General features: G+C 40.5%; 2 protein-coding genes across 4 annotated transcripts; both read left to right on the top strand.

Moving 5' to 3' along the window:
• The first annotated feature begins 5310 nt into the window (after positions 1-5310).
• rps21 (ribosomal protein S21) lies at positions 5311-7914 on the top strand. 3 transcript variants are annotated; one of them, XM_037479728.1, is made up of 6 exons: positions 5311-5367; positions 5830-5912; positions 6139-6202; positions 6910-6981; positions 7394-7449; positions 7848-7914. In XM_037479728.1, the coding sequence occupies exons 2-6, from the start codon at positions 5863-5865 to the stop codon at positions 7855-7857; spliced, it is 252 nt and encodes an 83-aa protein (XP_037335625.1). In that variant the 5' UTR covers positions 5311-5367; positions 5830-5862; the 3' UTR covers positions 7858-7914. The 3 variants fall into 3 exon arrangements, with proteins under 3 accessions (XP_037335625.1, XP_037335624.1, XP_062421103.1); XM_037479727.2 differs by having other exon boundaries at positions 5334-5406; XM_062565119.1 differs by lacking the exons at positions 5311-5367; positions 7848-7914 and having other exon boundaries at positions 7394-7453.
• Positions 7915-9046: 1132 nt separating this feature from the next.
• LOC119222816 (tubulin alpha-1B chain-like) lies at positions 9047-11534 on the top strand. The gene is made up of 4 exons (XM_037479726.2): positions 9047-9159; positions 9719-9941; positions 10063-10211; positions 10504-11534. The coding sequence occupies exons 1-4, from the start codon at positions 9157-9159 to the stop codon at positions 11479-11481; spliced, it is 1353 nt and encodes a 450-aa protein (XP_037335623.2). The 5' UTR covers positions 9047-9156; the 3' UTR covers positions 11482-11534.
• Positions 11535-12165: the final 631 nt, after the last annotated feature.

Genomic DNA, 12165 nt, shown 5'->3' with positions numbered 1-12165 from the left:
ACTGGATTCTTTTTTCATTGTTTACTGTTTTCTGGCAAAGTGTGTGACATTGAAAGTGGCACGCTACAAAAAATGTCAATGCGAATGGCGTCCATGACATATTTTCAACAGGTTTTCTTGTGTCTACAGCTGCTATTTCTGAAGTGCAGTGGCTGTTTCAGTTTAGTTAGTTACTCATCCACCAGAATAAGTAGAAATGAACATACCATTGTATTTAAATGATTATCTTTGTCAGGGACATCCCGAAGTCCGACAGTAATAAAGTCTGGTAGCCTGCTTTACATATGTGTTGGAGTATGTGTAGGGGTTCCCCGTGTGTATACATCAACATTTGTAATACGCAGTGTTACAAAAAATGAATCGTCACATTTTTGTATTTTTGTATTTTTTGGAATGAAAAGCTTTTATTTCATGCATGTTGCTATCCATGCCCAGTAAGTGGTCCTAACCCGTGTTTGCACTCGGGCTCTCTCATCCTCAGACCTCTAACGTTTGGCTAGAAAAAACACTACCCCACAACACCAAAAACGTTAATAATGTTAGATTCCATTTGCATTCTTTATGAACATCTATGCTTCCTGCTCTTCTCTTCTCTCGTAGCAAAAGTAACCAAAATCAACAAGTCATTCCCAGGAAAATAGACAGGATTTGGAAAGACTTTTTCAATGACAACACACGCTATGTGCCGTATGCACGGTTTCATCCCTTAGCTACCCTTAAGCAATTTCTAGCAACTCTTCTGGTATTTCCTGTATTTAATAATATTATCACAAATGTATTTTGACCAGCCAACAAAGCACTCTCTGAGCTAAATGCAAAGGCCTTTGTTGCCTTGATATTTAAAGAGAAAAGCAGAAGAAAGGACTGCCAGTGAAAGTGAGTCACTGCTCACTGTGTCATCAGCTTTCAGAGGGCGTGTTATAAATCAATACAATACAATGGGAATGAGGCGGGGGAGTATGAAAATTACTGCATCATGTCACTAATCAGTGTTGCTGTCTCGGCGACCGGTTTGTTGGTTGTCAAAATGCAAATGGGCCCGCTTGGGATCAGCCTAGTTCACCTAAAAGTACCTCCAAGATTTACATGCGATGCAAACGATCAGTGCCAACCTTAGGAAGTACGTCCTCTGTAGTGTGGAATAGTTTACTCCAAGAATTGCGCGTACCGGCGGGCCCTTGCGGACTCTCTACGGTCCCATAACATAACATAACTTGTGGCATTAAGGAGCGCTGTACCCTAAGAATTGAAAGCAAATTAGAACATCGTGCAAAAGCTTATTACTTTCAGTAATTCAAATTGAAAAGGTGAAACTAACATAATAGTATATATATACAGTATATATTAATGTAGCCATAATCATCTAAAATATATAAAATAAAGGATTGAAATATCTCACTTTGCATGTAATGAGTCTATATAATATATTAGTTTCACCTTTTAATTTGAATTACTGAAAGTAATGAGCTTTGCACGATATTCTAATTTTTTCGAGTTTCACCTGTAACTGTAAACTACCTTCAAAAGAGTCTGCATGAAAGACAGCAAAAAAGAGTTTTAAAAAAGACAAAAAAACAAATGCTTGTCATCAGTATCAATACCATTTTAACATAAATCTTACATCTCATTTACATTTAATGTCAACATTTACATTTTTGTGTGTTACCAGCATAAGGGGAGACACAAAAACCACGTCTCTCACTGCATGCATTCCGTGCGTTACGGCTGAAACGCACTTATTGCAAGTCGCTTTTGGATAAAAGCGTCAGCTAAATGACATGTAATGCAATAACATTTAAGTTCTCTAGTTCTCCCCCCTGCAGGGAGCGGGGGAGGGAGCGAGGGAGCGGGCGGGGATGGCGTGTCGGTCTGTTTACAAAAGGGCTTCCTGTCACTACTCGCCTGATGGTGGTTTCGTGGGGATAGCCCGTGGGCATGGCGTAGTGACGCTGTAGTAGGTGTGGAAGTCCCAAGATTGAAGAGGTTCCTTTTCAGTGCAGTTGTTGTGGTTTTTTGATGGTATCAGGACAAGAAGCAGGATGTGTTCAACTCCACACTAATACAACATTTTTCATTTTGAATGTCTTTTTGTTCAATGACTGTGTTTTAGCAATATTATATATCAATATATCATTCAAATAGGACTGCATTACATAGTTTGCCAAAATCTACTCATACGTATGAATGAACAGGATAATGGATTAATCCATTATAAACCCTGTGTTTTAGATTCTGCATAGAAATGAATCATGTTTAAAAAGGGCATGTTTGTAAAACTCCAGAAAGTAACACTTTGCAATGATAGGGAGCAAAAATACCCTGAAAAAAATTAATTAAAAATCCACTTTTCATATTTCTTTAGTGAAGCCCGTTACCTATTATGTTTTCAATGCAGAAGGAAAGGAAACCACATAAAATCAAGAGTGACATGTGATGACTAAGCCAAGATGACATCCCTGTGTTTAGGATAGACTCATGCAGGTGATTCCCCCCTGATGCAAATGTTCTTTCGTCACCGCCGCACCAATATAAAGCGTCAGAGTGACAGAGGGCAGACAGCTCTGTGAAAGAGGACTCCGCAGGTTAGACAACACAAGAGGGATCACCTTTGTTGCTCTCTGAGTTCAAAGAATTTGCTCCGGGTTTATTAGCCTCACTATGAACTTTTCTGCTCTTTTGGTGAGTACTGATAGTAATCTGGGGTTGAACAGTAATAGTTTAACACACAGAATCTTTTCACAGATTGATAAATTAACACGGTTGAGGGATGTGATCTTTTATGTAGTTCAAATGTTCATTCTTTTTACATGTAGTGCAGAAATTATATTGTATTTCTTCTGCAAAGTAGTTACCTAGTTGAAGGTGTTTCACTCCATAGAATACATATCTTTATTCATTAGCTAACAAAAATACCGCAAAATTCATCAATTTTTTTCATTCATTCAACACTATTTCATTCTTAAGTTGTTGTTCTTCTTTTTTTGCATTTTTACTTTTTTTATTACTAGATAATGAGGAGATGCCGGAAATGCAGATGGTTTTTGATAATGTGACTCTAACGTATATCTGTACATGGACATTGCTTGTGTTTCCAGGTGTCTCTTGGTGTGATGGGGATGGTGTGCAGCAGCGATGCATGTGACAAGGGGTGTAAACATACGAAAATGTTTTTACTGCCAGACTACGTCCACGTGTCGGACCTCCGGCACTCTTCAGTTGCACCCTGGGAATTGAAGTGAGTTTAATTTCTGCTCATCGGTTTTCTTTTAAATCTTCGGGTCGGGTTATTCTAAAACAGAACACTGTGTTTAAAAAAAACATGAGAAATCAAAATAAGAACTTGGTAAAGGCACACATTTTCTCACTGGTTCATAAAAGCCATTGTGTCAAGAAGAAAGAGAGCTTGCGAAGAAGAAATTGATACAAAATTAAATACGTTGTAGCCACGAATGAACTTGAATGAAGTCATGTAAATCTTTGTATAAGATAACCTGCCTAAAGAAAAATTAAGAAAGTGGCTTCATGAATATTTGGTTAGAAGACTGTGTGTCAACAATGGGAATGTTGAGCAAAAAACATTTTTAAAACGTTTTAGATATCAATTCATTTATGAAATGTGAAATAAATTAATATTTCAAGTTCAATTAGCTTTTTATACAAATTGTTTATATTTGTGCAAATTCCTTTATTTATCCACTCTTCTATTTAAATTAACTTTGAAATGTATTACTGTAAAATAAGATGAATGTATTTATTTAAATACGTACGTGTTCATTCGTTTGTTTTCTTGTTATTTATTTCTCCAAACTTATTTATTTTTTCGAATGAATTGATTTATACATTTCTTGATGCCGTCTGCTGTATTCTTCAAGTGAAAAGGATGCCATTTAAACTGTGTCATTGTGGTCCCACAGCAGAGTAAATCAATAAAATAAAAATGTATGTCACATTTTATCAATTAAATAACTACCACTAATTATTTGGTACATTTAATGGCATTGTCATGTATTAAAAAAGCAAGTTATTGATTAATATATACGATTTGTGATTGTTTCTGTTCTTCGGAATTTGCCTCCATATTCATGGTTACTTTCTTACCTTGTTTTCCAGGGTGGATGCTGAAGCAGGCCGGGAGCCCGCAATAATCCGGTATGCTCATTGCAAAAGTTGTAATGTGGAGCACATGATCGCCAAACCTATCATCCTCCAGGTTTCAGTCTACCGCCGTGCACGTGTCAACGACACTGTCGCGTGGTGCAAGTGTCCCTTCAATTTGGTTGTTGGGTGTACATGTGTCAGCACACGATGAAAATGACCATTAGGACAAGTCGTGGTTCCTTTTATTACTTAGTAATATAATTTGTTTAACTGTATGGTGCCTTTGGCATTTTTTTATATGTTGAGGTTCATCTGTGTTTGATTGCATCAGTCTCACACCATTTTGGTTCATTATGGGCTAGCTCTCAAAAGTTTGTATCTAAAATATTTTAAGACAGATTTTTTTTTTAATCTATAATTGTTTAAGATACTAATAAGTTCATATTAAATATGATACATGGATGTAAACATATATAAAAGTCCATCCTTAATGACAGGATGAATCACATTGTTTTATTTTTAACCGTCATTGTTGAAATAGTAAAACACTATATTTTGGTGTGTCCTAGATGTTATGAGGAAAATCCGATTTTGTGGAGAACAAAACCTACATACTTTGTCAAATGTGTTACGTGTGCAGCATACCTTTATCACACTTGTATCACACTTGTAATGTGCAATAACAAAAATGTGATACTTTCAGAATAATACTGTCAAATACAAATGTTAAAACTGTTCTTTTGCATAATGTGCATGTTGCGTATCCCTCCGAAAGATGGTTTGACCTCTGTTTTCGGTTGATTACGGTGCATTATATATTGTTACTATGTGACTGTACCCAAAATAAACAGTTTAATTCAAGTATAAGCAATATGAGAACTTTTTGTATCTGACACTTAGACCATATGTACTATAAGTACTCTGCATACAGTAGCTGAACATATGTGTTCACATTTGCTGGATACGGGGACTGATTTCCATGATCTGGTCTCTGCCTCTTTCTTTGTAAAGAAAAGAAACCTTCCACAGAATACAATGTTTTTAGACAATAATCTGTTCCTAGCTTTGTGGAAACTGTTTGAGGAGGCCTACCTACCCAAACAATGAAACTGGTTTTTGTTTCAATGCCAGGGCATCTGTATACTGTGCTGTAGATCGATTTCCATCCAGCAGGTGGCGACACAAACATCGAGAGAGAGAAGAAGAAGAAGATATCTCTTCTTCCGGGTCGCGAGCTCTCCCTTTCCTGTCGGCCATTTGTCGTATACGGTGGGTCTCTCTCGAGCTCTCGTCTTCAAAACTGTTAAAGTACGTCTCCTCTCCGCGCGAAGCCGCATTTAGTTAGGATATGTGTCGAAGTGAACGTCTGCGCGCGGTATTTGATGTGCTTCGGATGGTGTTGTTGGCCAGTGTTTGTGTGTAAAAGTCGTTTCGCCCGCGCGTGAGCCGCCACATGAGGCCGCGGTGTGCGCTCCGCATGCTAACGGAGCTCAGCATGCTAACGGCGCTAACTGTAGCTGCGTGTTTCTACCACGACTCGTCTAAAAATACTTCTTTCGTCGTTCTCCGTATCGTAGATGCACGCGTATGTTCATACGTTTGCGGACAATTGGCTGTTGAATCGTTACGCGTCTCCGTTGCAGCAACGCCAGCTGACGCTAGTTAACGTACAGCGCTCAAAACGCACGTAGCGTCCTTTCTGATTTCGTCTTTTGGTTCCTTTTCTTTCAGATTTGTAGGCGACCACCTGTACAACCTGTAAACATGCAGAACGACGCTGGTGAATTTGTGGACCTTTACATCCCACGTAAATGGTGAGTGCGCGATCCTTTACGTTAAAATACACGCACCTTAATTTTACTTGTCAGCAAGAATTGCACAAACGTACAGTAATACGTTGATTGCTTAACTTTCTGGATTAATGTGATCGATGCATTGATGATGGGGGAATAATCAATGCCTCATTAATAAGCTCATGTTTGTGGTATCACTTTCCAGTGTTGCTTTGTGATGTCGCATTTTTAATTACCGGTATTTCAGCTCTGCTAGCAACAGAATCATTGGGGCCAAGGACCATGCCTCCATCCAGATGAACATCGCTGAAGTAAGTGGAGGATGTCGGTGCTTAAGTTTATCCTTTAAAATGTTGGAGAAAGCATGAGACTTGGTTAGAAGCTATTGGCAATTTCTCCTGAATTACTGTCATGCACGTATGTGGTGTTGCTGGCTACGTCCTGTTGAATATTTGCGTTAATTAGCCCCATGTGTAAACCACAGTGCCACAATGGGATTGAGGTTCAATGGTTATGTGAAAAATGTACAGCTGGACAATTTAATTTATTAAATGGTTTTATTACAAACCGGAAAGCCCTTGGAATAGTCTTTTCATCAAACTTGGAATATATTCTGGTTGTTGCACTAAACTGGTCAGTGAGCCATCAGACCAAAGTCACTGTTGCTTTCCTACAAATCACTTGAACTTAACTGTAGCCTCACTGCCAGGGGGTCCTGGGTTTGATCTCATCTTCAGACAATTATTGCATGTTTTAAGGTTTCTAGCTCAATAAAATTAAATCTGTGATCATCAGGACAGCTCACATTTTTACTAAGTAGAGCTTCAACTTCTAAAACGGGACGATAAAGGAGACAGTGGTTTAAAATGCAAATGGTGAGACCAATTTGAATGAAATCCACTTTATGTCAGAGGACGCAGTTTTTTGTGATTTCATTATTCAAAATCTCAATACACCCATGAGCATTGGCTAATTCAGACTGAAAATAATCGAATCCCAAATTCTCCGTCCTTTGCAGGTTGACAAGGTGACTGGTCGCTTCAATGGTCAGTTCAAGACCTACGCCATCTGTGGCGCCATCCGCAGAATGGTGAGGCCCCGCTCCATCTGTTGCTTTGTTTTTTGCCCTCATCATATGTCCATCAAAGTGTTTTCAGGAGAGGATTAAATGGCGGTCACATTGTACAATGCTGTTTGTGCTATTCATATTGTCACATAAAAGTGGAGCTCATTTAAATTAATATTTAATACATGAAGTTTATTAATCAAAATATTTAACTTGTTAACACATTGGCACGTTAGCTACTTGTCAAATAGCAGGGAAGTCGCAAACCTGGTTTCAATGTGTATTTGGAGTAAAAAATTAATAGTTGTACAGTGTTTGAATAGCCTGGATATACTGAGTTACATTCCACAACTGCTGCAAGATCATAAAATCGATGAATATTCTGTTACAAATGCTGGAATCCTTTTGTCTGACCGGACTTGTTTTTGTCCTACAGGGAGAGTCTGACGACTCCATCCTGAGGCTGGCAAAGAATGACTCTGTTGTCGCAAAGTAAGTGTAAAAAATTTGTCAGTTACCATTTGCTATAGATATGAAAATACGTCTGCATCCATGGACAAAGTTGACAAACCTTTTTTTGTAACTTGTAGTTTGAATCATGGTGTTTTTAACACTTGAACACAGCTATGGAAATGGATGGGGCTTTTTAAATTAGACCTCGTAACCAGAGATGGTTGAACTACAAATGTGACTCATAACTAAAGCGATCTTTGAAAGGGCCCTACGGCATCACACTAAGGAAAAATGCTTTATTTCAAACTTTCTACTGCTCCTAAATTTCATTTAATGGATTTTTTTTAATATTCGGGATCTTGGCCAAAACCAGGCAGGAAGTCTGTCAGTCTACATGAACATTCATCAACTAACTTCTGCTTTCTCTTGTTTCACAGGAACCTCTAAGTGTGATGCTGAAGCAGTACAAACTTTGTAAAAAATAAAATGGGGGATGAAAACCAACTTTGCCGTTCTGGTCTTATTATCAAAAATTGAAATGTATAAACACGTTATTTACATTTAGTGTCAGGCATATGCCTTTTTCTACCTTTATCAATCTTTAGCTTGGATGCATTTGTCACAGCTGAAATCTTTAGTTTGAGCCCGTTTGGAATATGCAGAACAATAATGCTTAGGTCAACCTTTTGAAGTGTTTGAGTCGACTGTTATATCTGTCATCTGAGTGCAGACATCCACTTTTCTGAAAAGTGAAATTAACGGTGAGAGCAAAAAAAAATGGTCAATGGATTATTATGCAGTTAGTCTTTCATTGATCACACATATTTCCAATAAGTCTAAAGCTGGTGCTGCCCAGTTAGTATGTAATATTAACTAACACTCCATGCAATGTGAATCTTTGTTATGGGCTACTCAAACTGCTACAGCCTACAAACTTGAGCCCCCTCGGGGGAAACTTTCCCAACAAAATAGCTAATATGTACTTTAGTATTTCATCATAAAAGAGAAGTTTGCAAAAGATGTGTGAATAAACTCTTTAAAACGTTTAACCATAACTGCGGCCTGCTGTAAAAACTACTCTTGCTCATTATGTAAAAACCTAATCCCTAAAGCGCCATACTGGATGTTATGTTGGTATTTACAGTGGCTTTTATCCTACTGAGTGACACATTGATCTATTGGGAATCCCACAGAATAACTCGGCATGGATGGTGGTGCGACAGTTCCCCATTTCACTGCCATCTGTTCCAGGAGAGTAAAAAAACTGCTTTGACACTTATGACAAAAAAAACAAACTGCAAGTATACCAAGAAACCCTGGAATTCACTTTTTTCCTAAATAGTTATAATCTGATACGTGTTCAGCTTTTGCCCCCTTCTTTTAGGATTTGACACAAAATCACATATGTAGACAAATATTTTGGACATTCACTCAAGTCCGATGCTAAACATTGGGACTAGAACTAAATGTGGATAAATTGCTCCCTTTGTTTTAATACGTATCCGGTATATTCCGCCTCTCTTATTGTAACCCTTCAGCCAATAGGAAACCAGCTCCTGTAACTCAAATCAACTGGAATCAGATGCCCCCCCCCCCCCCCGCCCCCCCTCGCAAGGCCGCTATAAAGTGACTCGTCCCTCCGAATTCTCAGTTATTGTCTCACACAGCACTCCTTGAAGCGCAGCGTGAGAGACGAATCATTCCGCTCAGCTGTCTCTCCCCCACGCAGACACGTCTTCAGCCGACATGGTGAGTACGGAGCACACCTCTGAAAACACAATGTCTAACCATGTCTTGTGTTTTTATTGCGTTTATCGTTCGCTTAATGTTGTGATGTACGTATGTATCTCCTGGACTTTGCATTCTGAACTTTATCCAAATATTTTATTGGTTCCCAGTATTTTCAACATTTCTAGATGTGAAACTAATGTTATACAAATGGCTTTCAAAACTTTTGCATGCATAAAAATTGCAAAAGCTCTGATTTTGGTAGCTTTAAATGTCCCTCCAAAGGTATATCCTTTCATACATGTATAATTCTTTTTTTATTTTAATGGATAATCAACTGTTCCTCTGCATAAACAAATTGAGGCTATAAATAAATTGGTCGCATGCATCAGGTGACTCTCATGCTGTTTTGCACTCCACAAAGAGTCCTTTCTATTTTTTTCCCATCCTCCCTCTCAGCCCCTAGCTGTCTTCAACATGTGGCCATGATCTCAAGCATTTCCTTTTGATATGGTCAAAACCTATAGATGTCTGGTCATTTTTTCATTATAACTGTCACAAATTGCCCCTTCTCCTCCAGCGTGAGTGCATCTCTGTGCACGTCGGTCAGGCCGGGGTCCAGATTGGAAACGCCTGCTGGGAGCTTTACTGCCTGGAACACGGCATCCAATCGGACGGACAGATGCCCAGCGTCCAGAGCACCGGGGGCGGGGACAGTTCCTTCAATACCTTCTTCAGTGAGACTGGAGCTGGAAAGCACGTCCCGAGAGCTGTTTTTGTAGACTTGGAGCCCACTGTGATTGGTAAACTCTTTATTAAAAAAATTAAAATAAAAAAACGACAAAAATCCTCTTTGATTTAATAAAAATAAAAAAAACCATGTGATTTTTATTTTCTTTTTCTGCTGCCTAAATCTGTCTTCAGATCAGGTGCGCAGTGGGACCTACCGCCAGCTGTTCCACCCTGAGCAGCTGATCACTGGCAAGGAGGACGCTGCCAACAACTACGCCCGCGGACACTACACCGTCGGCAAAGAGCTCATTGAACTGGTGCTCGACAGGATCCGCAGGCTGGTGGGTAGATTCAGAGCGTGATGACTCTCCCCCCTTCTCCCGATTGGTTGGTAGTTTTATTTTGAAACCATATACAACAAAGTAGGTACCTTTTTTTTATATTTAACCATGCTTTTAAGATAATTATTAGAAAGTTGGAGCCAGTGTTTGTATTGTGAAATATCTCCTTAAAACAAAGTTTTTGGCTGAACTTTGCCACTTAAGTTTACTTTTTGATGCAAAAAACGTGTTCTGGTATTTCAAAATGAGCAATTGTTTAATTGCTCTAAATATTTTCTCGTGTGTGCCGCAGTCCGAACAGTGCACCGGCCTTCAGGGCTTCCTGGTGTTCCACAGCTTCGGCGGCGGCACCGGCTCCGGCTTCACCTCCCTGCTGATGGAGCGGCTGTCTGTCGACTACGGCAAGAAGTCCAAGCTGGAGTTCTCAGTCTACCCGGCCCCCCAGGTGTCCACCGCCGTGGTGGAGCCGTACAACGCCATCCTGACCACGCACACCACCCTGGAGCACACGGACTGCGCCTTCATGGTCGACAACGAGGCCCTCTTTGACATCTGTCGTAGGAACCTCGACATCGAGCGCCCCTCTTACACCAACCTCAACCGGTTGATCAGTCAGATCGTGTCCTCCATCACCGCCTCGCTTCGATTCGACGGCGCCCTCAATGTAGACCTGACAGAGTTCCAGACCAACCTGGTGCCCTATCCCCGCATCCACTTCCCCCTGGCCACCTACGCCCCCGTCATCTCTGCGGAGAAGGCCTACCACGAGCAGCTAACGGTGGCCGAAATCACCAACTCCTGCTTTGAGCCGGCCAATCAGCTGGTGAAGTGCAACCCCCGGCGCGGCAAATACATGGCCTGCTGCCTCCTGTTCCGCGGCGACGTGGTGCCCAAAGACGTGAACGCGGCCATCGCCACCATCAAAACCAAGCGCTCCATCCAGTTCGTGGACTGGTGCCCCACTGGCTTCAAGGTGGGCATCAACTACCAGCCTCCCACACTGGTTCCCGGGGGAGACCTGGCCAAGGTGCAGAGGGCCGTGTGCATGCTGAGCAACACCACCGCCATCGCTGAGGCCTGGGCTCGGCTCGACCACAAGTTCGACCTGATGTACGCCAAGAGGGCCTTCGTGCACTGGTACGTGGGAGAGGGGATGGAGGAGGGGGAGTTCTCCGAGGCCAGAGAGGACATGGCAGCCCTGGAGAAGGATTACGAGGAGGTTGGCATGGATAGTGCAGAGGAGGAAGATGAGGATGATGGGGAGTTTTAAAACAGATCTGTAGTCGTTAAAATGACCAAATAAAAGTTTGTTCAGCCACTGCAGTCTGTCTCTTTATACGCCCCGTCCACAAGACTCCTTTCAATGGAGCGTATCTCAATTTAACTTGTGCTACTAACCTCGGCCGTAAACTTGTGTTTATTGGAACGGTTGCTTTTATCATTTAAAAAAAAAAAAAAAAGTTGACTTGCTCATTCTTGACTCGAGTCACATGGGGGCAGTAATGTTCTGCAGATGTTTGTAGACCAACACTGCAATGGAAACTACCTGCACTATTCCATCTGCAGAGGTCTTACAAGCAGATATATATATATATATATACTAAACTGATTGCGCTTAAATGAACTTCCTTCATAATGAACCCGAACTAAAGCCGGCTCCATTGGCCACAGGCTACTTTTAGGTATGAGCAGTCTATCAATAGTTTGCAAAGACAATTCTCAGGTTTCCAACAATGCTATTCTAAAATGTGTTACAAAATGACCCATACTCTCTATCTTGCAAAAGGGTATACAAAGGGTATGTATTTTGTGCTACAGGTGGCAATTTGTTTTTGTATTAATTTACAAATGTTTGTTTTAAAAGCATACTCACTTGTCCAGTATGCAAATGAGGTCTGGCAACTTAATCTTTAAATCTCTAATTTCAGACTAAATTAAAACCATTGCTTGTAAG

Source organism: Pungitius pungitius, chromosome 1 (assembly GCF_949316345.1).
Source record: "Pungitius pungitius chromosome 1, fPunPun2.1, whole genome shotgun sequence".
NCBI lineage: Eukaryota > Metazoa > Chordata > Actinopteri > Perciformes > Gasterosteidae > Pungitius > Pungitius pungitius.
This window is presented reverse-complemented; position numbering and strand designations above follow the sequence as displayed.